Genomic DNA, 19,234 nt, shown 5'->3' with positions numbered 1-19,234 from the left:
GCCCTCCGTGACCCAGGGGCACTGCAGTGCCTTCCTGCAGCCGGCGGCCTGGTGACCCGAGCGGTGCTGTGTTACAGAGGCTGCTGAAGCGGATGGGCGAGGGCCCCACGGCGTACCTGGTGCTGCTGCCCTGGGGCCTGGCCTCCGACATGTCCCAGCAGCTGAGGTCCCTGGCGGACTGCGGCCAGTATGATGTGGACCGCTGGCCGAGCGCTGGGCTGCCCTCCGTGTCCTACCTGTAGGGACAGGGACTCCAGCAATGTAAAATAACCCTGATCTCCTGTAGCGCTGCTGTACTGAATTCTTTGTTGGCGATGTTTGTTTGTTCTTATTGTATTGAACTATTGGACGCAAAACAATTTTCCCCCAGGGGGCAATAAAGCCAGAATAATAAAGCCGCTCCTATGTGTAGAGCATGTGCACACTGCTCTTGCCTCTCCTCCTCCATGGTGCTGTCTCATCAGCGCTCTTGTTTAAAGAGTAGTGTATATACGTGACCGATGCTTCAACACCTTAATCTCTGCATTTGTTTCTTCCCTCTGTGCCAAAGGGCGGCTCTTCACTCTCCTCAGTTCCTCTCTCCATAAAACCAATCGACATGGCAGACATGTGTCATTGGCCAAATTTTCTTTATTTTACAATCTTTTGCTTGACAGAACATGTGCGCCAAAGCAAGGCAAGGAAATGAGAAAAAAAACTTTTTAGTCGTGTGCAAAGTCTCCTAAGTTCAGTGGGCCCAGAACAACTAATTTTGTCCTTATCAGAGCTTTTCACCCCTGACCTCTGCTGACCGAGCGAGTGAAGAGCACAAGAACAAAACCAACTGCAGCAGGGATTCCCATATTCAAAAAACAACCACGTGCCTAAAAGTACTGAAAAGTTAGAAGCATAACTGACAACTTGTCTTGTACAGTTTACTCTGCAAGGAGGGACTGACAATAATGTGTTTCAGAGGGGAAGTCATTTCTTAGCACTAGAGGAAGTCCGGACAGGTGTCAGGCTGGTCTTGGACGTGGCGCGGATCTTTCAGGAGCTCAGTCTGAGATCCCGGAGACTCCGTGTCTTTGCCCAATCAGAAATGGCACGTGACTCCAGGAAACAGGCAGGAGAACACTGTGAAGAATTTCCTTCTGTTGCTGTGCCCCGGCCATCCACAGTGAAGAGGCACTGAGCACTCTTGTGACGGATTCACAGGGGAAAGGCAGGACAGGACAGATCCACAGTGTGCCTGAACACTAGTGTCAAAGCTCTGCCTTACGGAGTCTTTTCTACTGGACATTCCAGAACACAAACAAATCCCAGTGGAACATCTCAGAACAAATAGACTAACAGTTTGTTTTTTTCGCACTACAAAAGTAAAATAAGTTACTTATTAACTGGCATATTAATAATGGCAATTAATATTGGCATATTAATTGGCTCCATAATCCTGTAATAATGTTGCTCTTTTTTTGTTAGACACCAATAACCTTAAAACAGCACATTTTCCACACCATCTCTGGTTACATTGAGCCCTTCAGCTTCAAGCCCTGAAAACCTCCCAGTCTTGTAGTACAGTGACAGAACATGGACTAAACTGCACAGAGCAAAAAGACTAAAAAGAAGAGCATATTAAAATATCCTTAATGTGTTATCATGTTATCAGTAAGTGAAACGTAGAAAATTAAATTATTTAAAAATATCGATTGTCTTTGTTTCCTGCACTCTGTATCCCAGTGTCTCATGCAGTAAGCAAACCCAGCTCAGAGGTCAGCAGGGCTCATACACAACACTGTGGAAGGACTGTCAATCTCTCTGCCCCTGCGCCTTCTTCGGAGTGAAAAGCAAGACACAAGTCAGAGGACACATGTCGAAAATATGTGGAAGTGCATTCAACACCAATAACATAAGGCACTTCTTTACACCAAGGGTGGTGGGAGAGTGGATCAAGCTGACCAGTCCTGTATTGCATCTTCAAGAAGAGTACAGATGAGGTCCATGCACCAAGAAGCAACTACCTATCAAACATGCTTTGTGGGCAGAATGGCTTCCTTTTGTTATTAACCATTCTTCTGAATCGTCTGGCAGGGCAGCTGCAGCAGAAGTGGTCAGTTAATAGCAAGACTGTAAACGTGCCTTCTTCAACCATGTGAGGACCACTGTAGTGCTCTATTCCTTAAACGGTCTTTTTTGTGGGGAGCGTAGCAGGTGACAGGGGGACTGTGATGATGTAAAATGACTCAGTATAAAAACGCTTGTCTATCTTTGGAATCAAAGGAGATTTAAAGAGGACGTATTCACTGGGTTTTACCCTAGTCGTTTTTGTTTTTGGTTAAGCCATGTGCGTCGAGGCCTTGCAGAAATCCACACCAGCCTCGCCACCGTGCAACACTCCGACGAACGTTTCCCAGTTAAAGACAAGATTGCAGCAGTTCTCTCAAACTCTTCCAGTTCCCACAGAGATGGACAGAGGGAGGCAGCCAGTGGACAGCCCCTCTCACAACAGTTCAGAAACAGCAGTCCTCCTCAGGCTCCATCAGCCACTTAGGTCCCTTTTTTAGACTCCCATTCCTAGAAGAAAATGGGAGACGCAGTGTTTATGTTTTATTTATTTTATTTAGGGGAAGTAGTCATTCTGAGGTAGCCACTGTACTGCGCTGAGCAAAGAGGCAGAACGAGAAGCCCGAGTTGAAACCACATGTTGTGAAACTCTGTGAAAGAGCTACATGGGATTATTGTGATGCATTATCAATCTCCAACAATACACAAGGCTTTGAACACATAGCTTTGCCATGCTAGGTGTCTCAACACCTAGCACAAATGATTTTGTTTTTCTCAGGCAAGAACCGTAGCACAGGAACAGGATCCTGGCCCAGCATGCACAAACACATTCATATCTTTGGCCTTGTGCATCCAGCAGGGCCTGATGCAGATGATCTCGTTAAAGGCTTCTAGTTATAGGAGGGAACGTGGACATGCTGTAGTAAAATAGACCCTCAGAGCATCTTAAGAGAGGCTGGTGTCAATATTTTGAGGCATCTACGATCTACCTGGGTGTGTGCCCAGTCGTACCTTAGCCTTCTGCATGACATTCCCAGAGCCTGATGCATAGATGGAGGGGGGTCGCTTGCGCATCTCCGAGGCGCAGTTCACAGGCATGGGGTGCTCGGTGGAGTTACTCTCTGCCGTACTGCCCTGGCCCTGAGAGGAACCAGGAGAGATGTTAAAGACAGTGTTGAAGACACAGGTAAAATGCCCCCTGAAACACAACCTGTACCCCTCACTACTGATTTTGCTTTTCTCAGGCAAAACCTGTAGCACAGGAACAGGATCTTAGTCAATTTCAGTGTTAAAATGCAGTATCTCTAGCTTCTATCCTGCTTCTAGCATGTGCTTGGCTATGGGCACAGTGGGTATTTTATTCCATTGCAAGCCTTGATAAATCTGCAATATTCAGTTGTAAAATTAGCTGAGTATTTGCACATCAATTAAACAATTAAATGGTTAGATTAAGGTCCTACTATGGCATGTAGGTGTGAAGAGACAAGAGTGTTTCACCAATTCAATTTCCTGCTGCTCCTGCCATTGCAGAGTCCACCACTAGGTGGCGGTATGTTACAGGACACCCGTCCTGGTGGACTCACGCCATCTGAGCGGACACCAGCCAGGCTGCAGGCTGAGCACATGCACTGGACGAGCACACCCTGTCACGCCAGCGTAAGGGCGGGGAGAGGGCTCTGTGCAGCAGCGATGGAGAGCACCCAGTTCATTTAACTTATTGCGCATTACTGGAATTCTCTCAAGAGCATTCTGGGGAGAGGAAAAGGCCGAACATGTTGCACCAGAGGCTGTGCGTTTAGTCATGCAAGTACAAAACCGCACAAGTGGTCACTGCATGGTGATTCTGCATCCAGCAACCCCTCGGCGTGCTTCGCCAGTTCTAGCACGGCCAGCGCGGATGAGCTTGCTTTCCAGCGCGCCCTTTCTACCCCTGTGTACCGGCTCCCTGAGGCCCTCCTGCTGGCCCAGGGTTTGAGAAGGCTGCAGGAGGGCTGAGCGCCCCGTACGTACTCTGCTGTCGGTCCGGCTGTCCCCCGGGGCTCCCAGGGACCCCCCAGCCAGCGATTTCTTCAGGCTCTCCTTCACCTCCGTCAGCCGCAGCTCCAGGTCCACCCTCTCGCCCTCCTTCGCCCGGCACCTCTCTTCCAGGAGCGCCACCTTCTGCTCCAGCGCCGCCGCCCGCTTCCCTGCGCCACAGACACTCGGACTCACAGCCGACCCCTCACCACGGCCCCCGGCGCCCCGCCCCCAGTGCCACAGGGACAGACCAGCCAGGGCAGGAGCAACTGTCACCTTTCCACGCCACGAGAGGAAGCACATGCTCTGCAAAGGCCCTTTTTTTCCCATTCGAGAAAATACAGCAGGCAAGAACGTGCTGATCTGTAAATGCCAGCCGCAGTAACACACACGCTATATGGTGCTGTACGTGCTGTCGTTACGCTAGCAACAGTAGCAGTGTACATGAGACTGCTCCTGCGGACACTGGTCTGCCTCAGCTGTACCAGTGGAGGAAGTTCAGAGGATGCTTGTGTACCTCCAAGACAGGGGTCTGCAATCCTGCTGTTGGACAGCTACAGCCCTGCAGTTTTTACAAGCAGAGCACAGATCTGGCTCACAGCTGGGCTGTGCCTTCTTCCTCCAATAGGGGGCACTGAAGAACCACAGAGCAGAGCTTCTCTTGTGTTCTTCAGTCTGTGAGCTGCGCCTCGCCTGGGAATCTGTCACATTAAGAGTCTTGTAACTTACCTGTGGCTGTCTTGAGCTCCTCCTTGAGCTCCCTCTTCTCCCTGCGCAGAGCCAGCAGCTCCCCACGGATCCCCTCCCTCTCCTTCTCCAGCTTCTCCTTCTCGCTCAGGAACCTCCGGGCGTCCTCCTGCGCCCTCGTCTTCCCATACTTAAACTGGTTGGCATCTGGAGAGACAGAGGCGGCGGCCGCGGTCAGGGTACTCCTGCCCCTCTCCCCCACGGACAGGGCACCGAGTCTCTGGCGTCCTGAATGGGAACCAGGCCGGGCCTGGAGAGTGGGGTTCAGACTTCCTGTCCTGATTTCAGACATATTTCTCCAGCGCCATATGTCTGCCAACACGCTAGTGTCTCCACAAGTGCCCCAGACCCATAAGGACACTGACAGTCAACACTCCAGACCTCTTCAGAACCAGCAGTTTAACTCCAGAGCACACCAGTGGAAACTAGTGGGAAGAGGACCTAACACTGAGAACAGCAGGCACTTTACACAAAGGGTGGTGGGAGTGTGGAACAAGTCGTCCAGCCACGTTGTTGAAGCCAATACCCTGGCGTCTTTCAAGAAACAGCTGGGTGAGGTCCTTGGGTCAGTTATCTACTAACGACCAAACGGACTGGAATGGCTGAATGGCCTCCTCTCATTTTGTCACTTTTCTTATCTTCTAAAAGGAGAAAACAAAACAATCTCAATGCACCGTCTTTTTTACTCCATTAGTTGGGGTTTTTTTGGTGGGAGGGAATGGGGGGGGGCTTTTACAGGTTGTCCTGCAGAAGAGCCCAACACCTGAGCCAGAATCGAGAGAAAGGGCACAAGGTCACTCTCTCCTCGCCACCAGATTGAAGAAGTGTCACGGCATACATGGGAGGAGGGGTGAAAGGTCACAGATTGACCCGAGGGGTTGTGAGAAGGTGACACCATCCTCCAGGCCCTCTCTCCTCTCAGCCCCTGTGCAGACCAAGAGAGAAGCTCGTAAATCTAATGTTACTTCAAGTGTCATGTGTAACGTGGGATAGCCTTTGAAGAGCCGGTACTACCTCTCTCACTTGATCCTCTATAGGGCCATTAAGCCACATGAATAGTTAAACCTTCACAAGATGGATGAAGGTGGGGAGAGCTGCTGACAGGGGTAATGACTCTGTAAAACTTTCATAGCACGACTGGAGAAGACTCTGACAGGAGGCCCGGTCATCATGACCAACTGCTTGCCTGCCTGCATTGTACCGTAACAGAGAGTCAGGAGATGACAAACATTGTTGACATGAGAACACCAAAACGGATACAGATGAGAGGAGTCCATTCGGTCCCGTTTGGTCTTTAGTAGTGAACTGATGTAAGGATCTCATCCAGCTAAACAGGGTATCGGCTTCAACAACATGGCTGTTCAGCTTGTTCCACACTCCCACCACCCTTTGCGTAAAGAAGTGCCTGCTGCACTCGGTTTGAAATGTAGTCTCCACTTGTGCCCTATGATTCCACTGTTTGAATTTTTAATTGAATATTTATCCTAATATTTTGGAAAATGTTTAATTTAATTCTTTTCATATTTATATTTTTTGGAACAGTACAATGAGGGGAGCATTCTGAGCCTGCATGCTTTGTTGAATCTAATATAGTCCTGCTTTATTTTTTTTTCCTGTCTCATCTGCCGAAATAAAGACATTATTCCGGCCCAAGGAAAAATGTAAAGATTTTAAAGATAATTAAATCAGGAGCGAGGCAGAGAGACAACAAAGAACCTCACCAGGATGGATGGAGGATGGAGCCACCCCAACAGACATGCATGACACGACATTAAAGCACACCGCAGGGCCTGGCACCTCAGGCTGGACAGCGCGCAGGCGATCAGACACCCCTGATACTTTTGCCAGGGGCGAGGATGTTTACAACCGTACAACTGGACAGCTCCACTATGTGTTGCTCACTGAGACATGCAGGGTCCGGCCCCACCTGGACAGCACACGCGTCTAACTGCACACCAGCCCTGGCTTATCTGCTCCATCCTGCAGCCATATCACCCTGCAACTCACAACTGGCAACCCACTGAAGCTCAGCAGGTGTGAGCCTGGTCAGTCCCTGGATGGGAGACCTCCTGGGAAAAACTAGGGTTGCTGCTGGAAGAGGTGTTAGTGGGGCCAGCAGGGGGCGCTCACCCTGTGGTCCATGTGGGTCCTAATGCCCCAGTATAGTGACAGGGACACTATACTGTAAACAGGCGTCGTCCTTCGGATGAGACGTAAAATCGAGGTCCTGACTCTCTGTGGTCATTAAAAATCCCAGGGCGTTTCTCGAAAAGAGTAGGGGTGTAACCCCGGCGTCCTGGCCAAATTTCCCATGCCTCCTAATAATCCCCCTCTATGAATTGGCTACATTACTCTGCTCTCCTCCCCACTGATAGCTGATGTGTGGGGAGCGTTCTGGCGCACTATGGCTGCCGTCGCATCATCCAGGTGGGGCTGCACATTGGTGGTGGTGGAGGGGAGTCCCCATTACCTGTAAAGCGCTTTGAGTGGAGTGTCCAGAAAAGCGCTATATAAGTGTAAGCCATTTTTATTATTATTATTATCCTCTTTCAGGGACACCTCATCCTCAGGAGGAAAGCAAGGACGCGGGGGTCTTACTGGAATCGTGGCGCTTGATCTTGCCCTGGGGGTCGATCTTCTGGGCGTCCTTGCTGGAGAGGGACGCGTGCCGCTTCACCTGGGCTCCCGCCTTCGGCTCCTCCGGCTGCGGGAGGCCGAGAAGACACAGAGGAAGAGGTCAGGGCCTCAGGGGAGAAGAGGAGGGAGCTGCAGGGCCGGCCTTCGGGATCAGGCAGCCAGGTGGGATTAGACAGGGAGCAGTAATAACGGAGGTCAAACCGGTTTTTGCCACCGCACTCCTATGTTAAAGTGAGGAGTGGCTGCGTCTGCGGTAACACAGCGAGCGCCCCCACAGTCCTCTACAGCAGGGGGTCCCAGTCCCAGTCCCCCACACCCACACCTGGAGATTTGAAGATACTGAAGAAAGTCAATGGTTAAGAGGCAATGTCCTACATGTTTAAGAACTGAAAAGAATTGTAGAGTTCAAATTAAATCTGGTATTACTTAGCTCCATAAAAAGTTTAATTATTTAACACAGTCCTCAGCTGGAACAAAAACCAACAGGTGTGGGGAACCCAGGCCCAAGGTTGGGAACCCCTGTTCTGGAGCAATGTCTGTGGTTTATGCCAGATTATTAAACACAGACTAACTGATTTCAGATTTCTTCTACAGACGGGTTTTTTAAACGGTTTCTTTCAGCTCTTAAAAAATACTTAAAAGAGAGGTGTAATAGATAAGACCCAGTTTCAGCTCTGCACTCATTCAGGTGAGTGAGCTGAAATCTAACCAACTGCACTTGAGCCAGAGGAAAAACGCTGACCCACAGTGGTGTGTCTGATACAGTGTCATTCCCACGGTGGGCGTGTCTGATCAGTCTGATACAGTGCCACTCCCAACTGTGGGTGTGTCTGACAGCACCACTCCCACTGTGGGTGTGTCTGACAGCACCACTCCCACTGTGGGTGTGTCCAACAGCCAATCTCACTGTGGGCGTGTCTGATACAGCATTTGACATCAAATCCCGGGAGAGCTGCATAAGTCACAACACTAAGCATCATTTAAGAAGAATATGAAGCAAATAATTTTGAACTCAAATGGGAAAACTTTGCTTCAGGCTCTTCACCATCGTTAGCAGACTCAGGCTCTCCGAGAACACTGTTTAAACGTGGCAGACAGGCTCGGTCTTCTATAAATTGCTTACTTAGTAGGAAAGTTTCTGATTTATTTAGTTTCAGAAAGCAAGGAAGAGGTCCTAGAAGGGAAAACCGCACAACAGCTCTCCGCATTAAAAGACTGATGTCACTCATGGCTCCTCACAAACACAAACCAGAAGATTACTGCTAATAACACAGGGCTGCTGCTCCAAGTCTGGACATCGTCTCGTCCTCCTCTGCCAACTGCTATACTAAAAACAGAGGCTTCACAGAGCTTACATAGGAAAAGTCGGAAAAACATTTCCTAACTGATACAAGTGAATTGATACCAGTGCCTATGTGACACAGTGTCAGCGGTTTCCCACACCACACCTGGGCACAGCCCTGCTCTTAGTTCAAGCTGAGCTCTGAAATCTCCACTTATCTCCAGTAATTGACAGCTTTAATTGGCCTGTTTGCTTGCTTAGTTAACTTTATTTCTTCTTATTTCTACTTCAAGGGGACTGGTTCCAGCTACTACAAGCACACAGGACTTTATACAACTCAAATAAGCTCTTAATGTTCACTTAAGAACAGTTACAATGAGTGGTGCCTGTTCGGTAGTTAGTAGTTAACTGATACAAGGATATCATCCAGCTGTTTCTTGAAGGAAGCCAGGGTATCAGCTTCAGTAGTTTGTTCCACACTCTCACCAACCTTAGTGCAACGAAATCCTGTCTCGAGACACCCAACACCCTCCATCCTATCTTACTGGTACTCCTCTCCACAGCTGATAAATACTGTAATGTGTGCCAATGATACATTTATGCTGTGCCATGGAAATACCTATGGCAACAAATGTTTTATATCCGAGTTCAGAGGTGAGGTTGAAAATGAGGATTTATAGGCTTCGTGTCGGGGGGAGGGGATTGTTATTCAGGTCCGGGTGATGGTTACAACAGCTGCTGAGGATCCTACTGAGCTCTGGGCAAGAACAGCCACCAGTCTGGAGAAAACAAATCCGGGCCCTGCAGAACACCGAGATACAGTCTGGCTCCTTGTTGAAGGATGATGTTTTGTTTTTTTGTGTTCTTACTTCTGTCTTTCTGTCCAGGGCTCTGGGGTACTGGTATGCCTCTCGTCTCAGCCCTAGCACAGACAGACAGAAACATCTGTCCGAAACATCTGGGGAAGTCAGTGGCCAGTGAGGGCGGCACTTCCCGACGGGAAATGGGATTGTCCGTTTGATGGAAAACCAGATTACTGCATAAAAACTTGCCTTTCAAAAAGAAACAGGGCTCCTTTGCTTTGACTTTATTGTCCTACGACACAGAAGGTGGAAATTCAGCATGCGTGTGTTTTAAAAAAAATCACTCCATTTCCACTGTTTGCACCAGGACAGGAGGTCCTGGAAACCAGGCACTTGCCGTGAAAGTCACTGATCAATGCTACAGCGACCCTTTGAAAAGAAAGGAGCACTCTGCCAAGAGCTCAAGGAGGCAAGTCAAGACAGACCGCGGCTGAAGAGTGAAAGTACGCAGGAATACTACCACACAGCTTTAAACAGAACACTGCTAAACAGAGCACCAGCCTGTCACAGGAACACAATTCGTGCAAAGAACAGCATGACTTTGAGAATGGGGATGACCTGTCCAAAGTGGCACTGCTGACTGGAGTACATACTCTTTTCCACCGTGTTTGGCATCAAAGTTTAAGTGCTACTCCCCGTTTCCACGTAAACAAGACACCGGGGAGGCAGCAGGCCGCAAGGATGCAGTTTACACATGTAGATTTTTCCCTTTTCCAACTGTCAAAAAAGGGAACTGCACCTTTTCTTTTTGCATCATGGTGCTGAAAAGGAGTTAACCTAGATGAAGCCAAGAGAAGCTCCGTGGAAGATGGGAAGATTTTTTGTAAGAAAGTGACAAGTGTCAGCTGTGAGACTAGGGCAAATGTACATCACCATGCATCACCATTTTACTACAATTTCTCTAAACTGCTGCATATACTCTGCTCTGGCATAATGCCCAACAGCTTCATGCCCCTGCATGCTATACCAGGCTGTACTACACATTGCTTTTACCCTGCAATATCTGAGCAAGTTTTGTTAAGGTAGCCCTGCTTTTGTCTCGGTGCTGGAATTTGGCATTCTGATTCAGCATGCAGCTGCACGCCAGGTCCTGTTCCCTGTACACTGGGCTGCTCGCAGGGGACCTGAACCAGCCAGCTGCACCCAAGGCGCCTACCTGTACTCGCTCGTAGGGCACCTCGTCGTAGGTCCTGGAGTCCACGGCGGAGGTCGCCCACCTGCGCAGGAGGAGAGAAGAGCGCCGTCACCTTGGAGTGAAGCCGAACGAGCTGGGCCGCCTAACGGGATAGCGGCACAACTCTGAGACCCAGAATCGGCATTTTACGAAACAGAAAGGTCCCGAGTCAACCTGTGTCCCCTGTGGATAAGGCACAGCACACTCCTTACTGAAGCTGATTTTGGGAGATTTACTGTACCATTTACAAGTTAAGTAGGACTGTACTGAACAGATCAGGGATTCTCTATTCTGGACCACGGAGCCTACAATCCAGCAGGTTTGTCTCTTCAAATTGTCGACAGCTCACGGTTGTGGAGAAGGAAGAATATTGTCCAGTTAAGCCCTTCTGCCCAGGGGTGGAGCTGTAAGACTCTGCTGGACTCTGGGCCCGTGGCCAGAGCTGGGCTTGTAGGTACAGAAGAGCTGGGGAACGTTCCTCAACTCTCTTTCCTCAATTTCCCTTAGGGATCAATAAAGTCTTATCTTATCTTTATCTGCCTGATATATTCAGCCTGATATTCCCATGGTTCAGTGCAGCGCAGCTCAGCGAGCTGCAGCAAAGCCCTAGCACGAGCTGCACAGCCAGTGAGGAGCAGGCTCTCCTCCGAGCACTCACAGGAAGGAGTGTCTGACCGCGTCCACGATGTTGGCGATGGTCTCCACGTCCACGTAGTCGTAGTGCAGGGACTCGGGGTCCGTAGAGCTGCCCGTCTCTGCCAGCAGGAGGCCCAGCCAGCGGCCCATGTCTTCCGAGCAGTTTGCCTGGACGCAGAGACAGGAACGAGACGCAGGGCCTCCGGTCAGGGCCACAGCAGGAGAGCAGCTGGTCCAGCCCAGAAGAGACCCACACAGGCGCCCACACACAGCACACAGAGGAGTGTTTAGCTGACAGGGTGCGAATCGACTGCGGCAACCCCCGGGAGTCCCCGCGGAACCCATACCTCCAGGGCTGCCACCTCATGCCCGCTGCGCAGGATGCGGAAGGCGAAAGGGTGCTTGGGGCCCAGCCCGGGGGCCACCTCGCAGCCCCGCAGGGCGATGGCGTTGACATGGGTGCGCAGGTCCGAGCGGTCCCGGTGGAAGTAGAGCGTGCCGCGCCGCACGCAGCACCAGCGCTCCTTCCAGCACTGGTTCACCAGCACGTTGAGGAAGCCTGCGGGGAGACGCAGGCAGCGCAGTCAGTGGCACAGGGACCGGCTGGCATTGTGGGTACGACCCTCTGACACGCCCAACTGTCAGAGCCATGGCCGAGCTCCACAGCGCCCTGCGGGTGAGTCAGAGCCGGCCGGAATAGCGGCGCGGCCGTCGGTGATGTCACCGCCGGGGCCCGGGAGTCTTGGAAACCCCAGGGAACGGACAAGCCCACCCACCCCAGGAAGGGGCGACCCCTCACCACAGCGGGGCAGCTCCTCCTCGGGGGAGGACGTCCGCGGGTCCTCGGCAGCAGGGGGCTTCTTCTTGGAGAAGCTGATGATACGAGTGATCTTCCTGCCGGCCGCGCGGCTCACCGAGCCCGTCAGCTCCGACAGGCCGCCGCGCTTCGCCTTCCCTGCGTTCGAACACAGACACAGCGCAGGAGTGAAAGGCCCCCGGACAGACCCTGAACACGGAGGCGACACCGGGGCACAGACCGGCTCCTGCTCTGAGTGGAGAACATTACACCGAGCTAGCAGCTGCGCTACGCAGACAGGCAGGAACAGAAACACAAAAAGGGGCTGGTGCAGGAGTGACCAAGCGAGCGGGTTCTTACCATGCTCCCTGCTCTCTCTGCCGTTGGCCGGGCTGTTGTTGTCCCCCGTCGCGACGCTATCCGAGTCGGACGTGTGCTTGTCTGCAGACAGTCTCTGTAAACACACCCGCGCAGAGTTAGCTGCGCTGAATCAGGCCGCGGGGCGAAAAGTGAAGCAAGGAACATAGAATTTTTATACCCAGCTTGTTTTCATCAAACTGCCCTACATGAACACTTGTCTCTGGGATGGGCAGACAAAAAGCTGCGTTTGTCAACACCAGCCCTGCTCTACATGTCTCCTGGCTACAGGGCTGGGCCACACAGGAGCGCCTGTCTTAGCAGGCCGCCTCACTGACGAAGTCACAGAGCCGCGCAGCTCTGTGTGATGTGTGCCTACCGTAGTTAAACCACAGTCTGGAAAGACATCTGAAGGGTTTATGTACCTGGCTGGGGCAAACCACACACTCGAAAGCCAAGGGTTTAGGTTTCACTGTATACCTCTCACACTTTTCCGCCATGTACAGTAGGGCTCTCCCACATAATACGCCCACTCTCCTGTTCTTTGACCGCAGTCACCCTGATTACCTTGTCCAGCTCCGTTTTCCTCAGGATCATGGGAGAGGTAGACACCTCTGCTCCTGGTCCACTGCTGCCCTGGCCGCTCGCCTCTCTGATCACCTGCGGAGGAATGGCAGCCTTACACACAACTTACACGGCCGGAGTTGAAAGAGTAAAAGCAGAGCACAGTGCAGCTGAGCACAATGAAACATCAGCGGTGTGGCACAGGACAAGCACCGTGCAGTAAACGTGTGGCATCAGTGGGGCGAGACTACGGTCTAGTGCATGGGGCTTTACCAGTGCTCTGGGAGATCACACCCCCCCCCCTAGGAGAGGCACTGCACAGCACGGGCAGTATTTTTGTTGCCTTGAGAAAATAACTTCGCGAGCATGCAGAGAGATGGAGCGACTGACTTCACTGAAGAACGAGAAGCAAAACTGAAGCTCACTGGAAATGATAAAAACGAAGGTGGAGAAGGTGATGCGTCTGTTGTTACATACATATGACACCCATTAAGCAAGGACAGCCTTCATCTGCAGGAGACGTGACGCAGGGCTTTTCAAACTCTTTTTAAACAGGGCCTGCAACTCGAGATGCATGAAAATGTCTTTGCCTAGCCAAATAACTTGGTTACATTCTCTCCAAACCAGCTACGAAGCAGTGATTAAGGGGAAGATGAATTGTTAAGAGAAGCAGTGAGCTGTTCCACTCAGATAGGCCAGTGCTGTTCCTGTTCTCCTGTCTGCAGTCTGTCTGCCCTGTCAGATCAGAAGAAGGAATCGGGCTCCTGGATGCTCAAAGCAGACACTATCAGCCCCTCCACTGCAGAGGATCCAGCAAAGACCGAGCAGGGGAGACAACAGCAGGGCAGATAACAGACACCAGAGCAGCATTCCTCTCTGATGGGACTTTCTCTTCCCACAGGCACAGCCACGAGCCGGCAAAGAAAGAGAAAAAGCTTCAGGAGGGACTGAAAAAAAAGGCGATGTGCTGTTGACCTATGACCTTCACTGACGTTTGCTATGGTGAAAGGAGGGCACGCAGAGGGCACTATGGCAGAGTGAGATCACAGCAAGCAGAAACCTGTATCCACAAAAACTGTGAAAGTGATCAAATATTCCCTCAGGAGGCCTAGAGCAGTGACGCTCACTCCTGGTCACTGGAGATGTCTTTCCACCTGGGGGCTTAGGGACTGGATTAAGTCAATTATCAGTTTAACATTTTATGGCCTGAGCTAGCTTTTGCACAAAGAGTAATTTTGTAATTGTAGAGTAATTGTTCTACACAGTAATTATACGAAATGGGAATAAGGAGATCTGATAGACTGAATGCACCCATTGTTGAATATTCTGATGTTATTATGTTGTCAAACGATGGTTTTAAAGAAGCTGTGTATATATTAATTAGATGCACAAAGTTACCAGTTTTATATTTTTTCCCAAGGATGATGCTTTAGATACAGGTACATTCAGAGAAAAATTATTCAGCCACAAAAATAATGACTCAGTGAAAAGATTGTGTTTGGTTAAACTGAAAAAAACAGTTACTTTTTCATTTTAGGAAAGCAAATCTTTGCTGAGTGAGCACTTTGAATGTGGCAGAGATTCAATATTCTTTCGTTGCACACAATTCACATCTGGATCTCTGGTAGATGAATTCTATCACAGTTCAGCAGTGTGTCTGCAGTCTAATGTAACTGTTCACTAAAATCCTTTCTTCATCTCTTCAACCCAGAATCCAGATTCCAGAGTACCAAGAGGCCACAATTAAGAGTTCCCTTTTAGTCCTGCAGAGAAAGAGGTTTCTCTATTTTTCTCTTCAGTGGGGCACGTGTTTATTACTTCATTATTACAATTACTGCCGAGTCTGTTTTCTATATATGATGAATGTGGTCCCGCCTGTATAAGAAATAAATTTGACTGGAGAAAACAAAACCTCCGCTGTCTGTATGATCTCTTTCCTCTCTATGAGGGCTCCCGTCCTGACTCTTCTCAGATTTAGTGAGCGTAACTACAGCACTTTAACACAAACAGCAAGACTGACAGATTCACCCAAATCATCTTACTGAAGATTTGTGGCTGTCATAGCTACTCAATACTGGCAGTTCTATGCACAAGATGACATTTATACACAAGACACAGGCCATGACTTACAGGGATTTTGGCAAACGCTGCTCAGACGTTTGTTAGTCATGATCCATAAATTTGTTAAACTTGACATGTTTGCTGTTGATACTGTAAAGTCTCACTGATCTGCAGGTACAGTGATCTTTAAGCTTGCCAGTTTTTCTGAACCAGATCCCTTCATTCCTGAAATTAACATACTTCTGGACTGTCTGAAGACGTGACATCCTGCACTGCTACCTTGTGGAACAGCAGAACCAGCCAGTCCTTCCAAAATGGTACAGAGGTATTATGCAAGCTTGGCTACATCCAGATGCTGCCTTCATGCATTTTAAACTGGATTTCTTCTAAAACCTAAGAGTTTGGAGTGTTGAAATAAACCTGTTTTAGTGCTGCAACCGGTATGCCTGTTTGTCACACACACAGTCTCCCACTGCTTGCATTTTTAGAAGGCGTTTTCCAAAATTCTTCCAAAACGCAATGCTTCAGCAACCCAAAATTGGTCTCGTTTCCCCGCCCCACTGCTGGCAAACGCCGGACGCGACTCATCAGCGACCTCAGCGGCCGTCCCCGAGTTGAGGAGAGTTAAGGACACTGACCCTGAGCCAGCCCTCGGCCTGCTCCTTGCTCTGCACCGCCAGCACCAGGCTCTCTCCCGCCGGCAGGGTGAACCGCAGCTCGTGCTTCTTCCGCCGGCCGTCCTTGGGGACGTAGATGACGTGGCACAGGTTGAGGGGCAGGTCCAGGTAGGGGGTGTGCTCCTTGGAGCTCTTGTAGCACTGGAATGACAAGGGGACAAAGGTGTACGTAGGCGGGAGAGAGGAGCCTGCAAGTTCAAAGGTCACAGAAAGAGCCATTCAAATTCCCTGCTTTCCAAGCTGGGAATCTGACAGATGGACATTTGGAAACATTCACCTTGGGGAGGTTAATAAGTGTATCCATCTTATTACAGAGATTCCATATGGATAAAACATATTCCAATGGGAGAACAAATCCCGAGCAAAACCACACAGATGCGAAAATTGCAGCATTTACCAGTCTTGTCCAACTCTAAGAGCACCCGCGGTCTCTCTGCGAGTCAGACGATAAGGAAACGCAGGAAGACAACGGGTTATCTTGCTCAGTGTGGTCAGTCAGGTTCATCAGCTCAGTTCAGGATGTCAGGGGGGGAAGATTTATGGGGTTGCCCACTGACCAGCAGGCGGCTGTCGCGAATGATGGTCAGCTGCTTGGCCCACTGGCCGAAGCGCTTCTTGCGCAGCAGGAAGGCGCAGATGCGGCAGTCCTTCACCAGCCCCATCGAGTTCTCCTCGGACGGCCACTGGTGCGTCAGCCGCCGGCCTTTCCCATCATCCTCCTCCTCGTCGTACGACTCGTACGAGCTGCTCATGGCGTCCGAGTCGTCTAGGGGGAAAACAACCCGGCAACAACCAAATGAAGTGAAGAAGAAAAGCACAAGCAGGGGGAAGAAGCAATTAAAGACCGTTGTGTTGGTGCAGCGCATAGCCTTACAGGAGTTCTTGGGCTCTCCGTTCATCCTGGTGGTGGGGTAGTTGTTATCGGCGTCTTCATAGTATCCATCCTCTATGGAGTTGGGGGGGCTGGAGCTGCCTGTGTGAAAGCAGATCATAGGGTTCATATTTGACAAGAGTCCTGTCCAGTTAGAACAGCAAGCACTTCTCTATTCAAAGAGGTGTGGGAGTCTGGAACAAGCTGCTGGGCCAAATTGTCTGAGCAGATACACTGGAGGGTGGAAGACATTCTTCCATCAGCAGCTACTAGCCAAGCTACATGAGCAGAATGGCCCTTCCCGTATTGTAACTGTTCTTGTTCAGATCTAATTTAATTCGTTTTTCTAAACGAACGACTGCGGTGAAACCTGCACCATCTGCAGTGTCTATATTTTGGTCAGTGCAAAAGACTTTGCACTTTGTCCCAGCAAGCTGCAGTTCGGATGGTGTAGTAAGTTCACTAATTTGAGCCGGCCAGCACTTGCACGTGCACCTCTGAAGACAGATAGTAATTTTGCGCTTTGTGCAGAACCATGAGCAGGGTGTCAGCACAGGTCTACAGCAAGCACAGAGCAGCAGGCCAGGAAAACAAGCAACACCTGACCCTGATTCACATGACCCCCTGAGGTAGTAGTCGAGAGAGGTCAGAGGTCACACTGAACTTGTGGAGGACGATGATCAACATGACAGACCAAAACCCTGGCCCCTACAGGAGGGCTCAGGAAGCCCAGTAGTCTCAGGGAGACCTGAAATGGCTCAAACTGCTATATATCGGGACTCTTATTGTCACTCCTGGCTGTCTGCGGACTGGCTGGGTGTCAGGGCTAGGGTTATGTGAATAGTGAGGTGTATATTCTGAGGGCAGAGCATTTCCAACACAGAACTTACTGCGGGTGGTGATGTACTGTGGGGCCTTCCCAGGGCTCAGGGGCACTGCCTCCTCATAGTAATCCTCTGGGGGGGGTGTGGTAGGCAAGGGAGGGGGGGTGTCTGAACTCTGAGGAGCAAAGAACACACATCTCACTGTCCATTCACAAACCACACCCAGCTTCCTGTCCGTCTGTCCATTCACAAAACACACCCAGCTTCCTGTCCGTCTGTCCATTCACAAAACACACCCAGCTTCCCGTCCGTCTGTCCATTCACAAAACACACCCAGCTTCCCGTCCGTCTGTCCATTCACAATACACTCCCAGCCTCCCATCCGTCTGTCCATTCACAAAACACACCCAGCTTCCCGTCCGTCTGTCCATTCACAATACACTCCCAGCCTCCCATCCGTCTGTCCATTCACAAAACACACCCAGCTTCCCGTCCGTCTGTCCATTCACAATACACTCCCAGCCTCCCATCCGTCTGTCCATTCACAAAACACACCCAGCTTCCCGTCCGTCTGTCCATTCACAAAACCCACCCAGCCTCCCGTCAGTCTGTCCATTCACAAAACACACCCAGCTTCCCGTCCGTCTGTCCATTCACAAAACACACCCAGCTTCCCGTCCGTCTGTCCATTCACAAAACACACCCAGCTTCCCGTCCGTCTGTCCATTCACAAGACACCCAGCTTCCCGTCCGTCTGTCCATTCACAAAACACACCCAGCTTCCCGTCCGTCTGTCCATTCACAAGACACACCCAGCTTCCCGTCCGTCTGTCCATTCACAAGACACACCCAGCTTCCCGTCCGTCTGTCCGTTCACAAGACACCCAGCTTCCCGTCCGTCTGTCCATTCACAAAACGCACCCAGCTGCCATGTCCATTATGTCCATTCATGAAACATACCAAATTGCCCGTCCATCAGTCCATTCATGAAACGCTTCCAGCTTCCCGACCGACTTTGTTTGTCCACTAAGTGAATTGGTATTATCAACTCCTTCATCCAAAATTTCCCAAAACCCAAGAGAACCTGTCCTACTTTCAAAGTGTTATGAATTCTTCCTTTTAGCCTTCCACTGCTATCTCATCGTGAAACATACAGACACCTCAAAGTATATATATTTAATATATACAAAATATATATCCAAACATTTTGAACCACCCTAGAATCATCTACTGTGTTCATATATTATATAAAATATTACTTAGAAAAACTCAGATATAATTCCAGTAAAAACAAATGAGCACAAAGTCCTAGAAAAGTCCCGCCTGCGCTGTCAGACCTGTGAAAAGCAGGAGGTGAGCTGGGAACTGGGGTTAAACCAGGCCCTGCTTACCGTTTTTGACTGGGGAGTTTCAGGTGCTTCCTCCTCCTCCTCCTCACCCTCCTCCTTCAGCTCCTCTGCCGAGTCTTTCAGATCCCGCAGGTCGCAGTCTGCTATAACAAGAATGCGGAGCAGTGAGTACACAGATCACACTCTGCAACAAGAAGACAGACAAGCCTGGAGAATAAAGTCATTCAAGTCTTCACATGACCTGATCTTCACCCTGTTCTCCTCCTTCTGCTCTTCCTGGTTTTTACATCAACACTCAGCAGAACATGATCACGGGGTACAATGGCAGTGATCATTGCAG

At 50.2% G+C, this 19,234-nt stretch overlaps 1 protein-coding gene across 6 annotated transcripts in view; it reads right to left on the bottom strand.

The window, feature by feature from the left end:
• Positions 1 to 612: 612 nt before the first annotated feature.
• The window catches only part of afap1l1a (actin filament associated protein 1-like 1a), a 41,412-nt gene continuing 22,790 nt past the window's right edge, over positions 613 to 19,234 (bottom strand). For 5 of the 6 annotated variants that reach the window (XM_069195994.1, XM_069195997.1, XM_069195995.1 and 2 more), the window contains exons 4-19: positions 18,937 to 19,037; positions 17,612 to 17,720; positions 16,725 to 16,823; positions 16,408 to 16,616; positions 15,812 to 15,991; positions 13,116 to 13,208; positions 12,552 to 12,645; positions 12,195 to 12,350; positions 11,743 to 11,954; positions 11,418 to 11,563; positions 10,742 to 10,802; positions 7,402 to 7,507; positions 4,786 to 4,950; positions 4,051 to 4,226; positions 3,052 to 3,180; positions 613 to 2,550 (exon numbers count right to left, since the gene is read on the bottom strand). In XM_069195994.1, coding sequence (XP_069052095.1) covers positions 2,524 to 2,550; positions 3,052 to 3,180; positions 4,051 to 4,226; positions 4,786 to 4,950; positions 7,402 to 7,507; positions 10,742 to 10,802; positions 11,418 to 11,563; positions 11,743 to 11,954; positions 12,195 to 12,350; positions 12,552 to 12,645; positions 13,116 to 13,208; positions 15,812 to 15,991; positions 16,408 to 16,616; positions 16,725 to 16,823; positions 17,612 to 17,720; positions 18,937 to 19,037 — 2,063 coding nt within the window. In that variant the 3' untranslated portion in view covers positions 613 to 2,523. The remainder of the gene's footprint in view (positions 2,551 to 3,051; positions 3,181 to 4,050; positions 4,227 to 4,785; positions 4,951 to 7,401; positions 7,508 to 10,741; positions 10,803 to 11,417; positions 11,564 to 11,742; positions 11,955 to 12,194; positions 12,351 to 12,551; positions 12,646 to 13,115; positions 13,209 to 15,811; positions 15,992 to 16,407; positions 16,617 to 16,724; positions 16,824 to 17,611; positions 17,721 to 18,936; positions 19,038 to 19,234) is intronic. The other variant, XM_069195993.1, reaches the window with a different exon arrangement.

This window comes from Lepisosteus oculatus, chromosome 11, assembly GCF_040954835.1.
Source record: "Lepisosteus oculatus isolate fLepOcu1 chromosome 11, fLepOcu1.hap2, whole genome shotgun sequence".
NCBI classification, from domain to species: Eukaryota; Metazoa; Chordata; class Actinopteri; order Semionotiformes; family Lepisosteidae; genus Lepisosteus; species Lepisosteus oculatus.
This window is presented reverse-complemented; position numbering and strand designations above follow the sequence as displayed.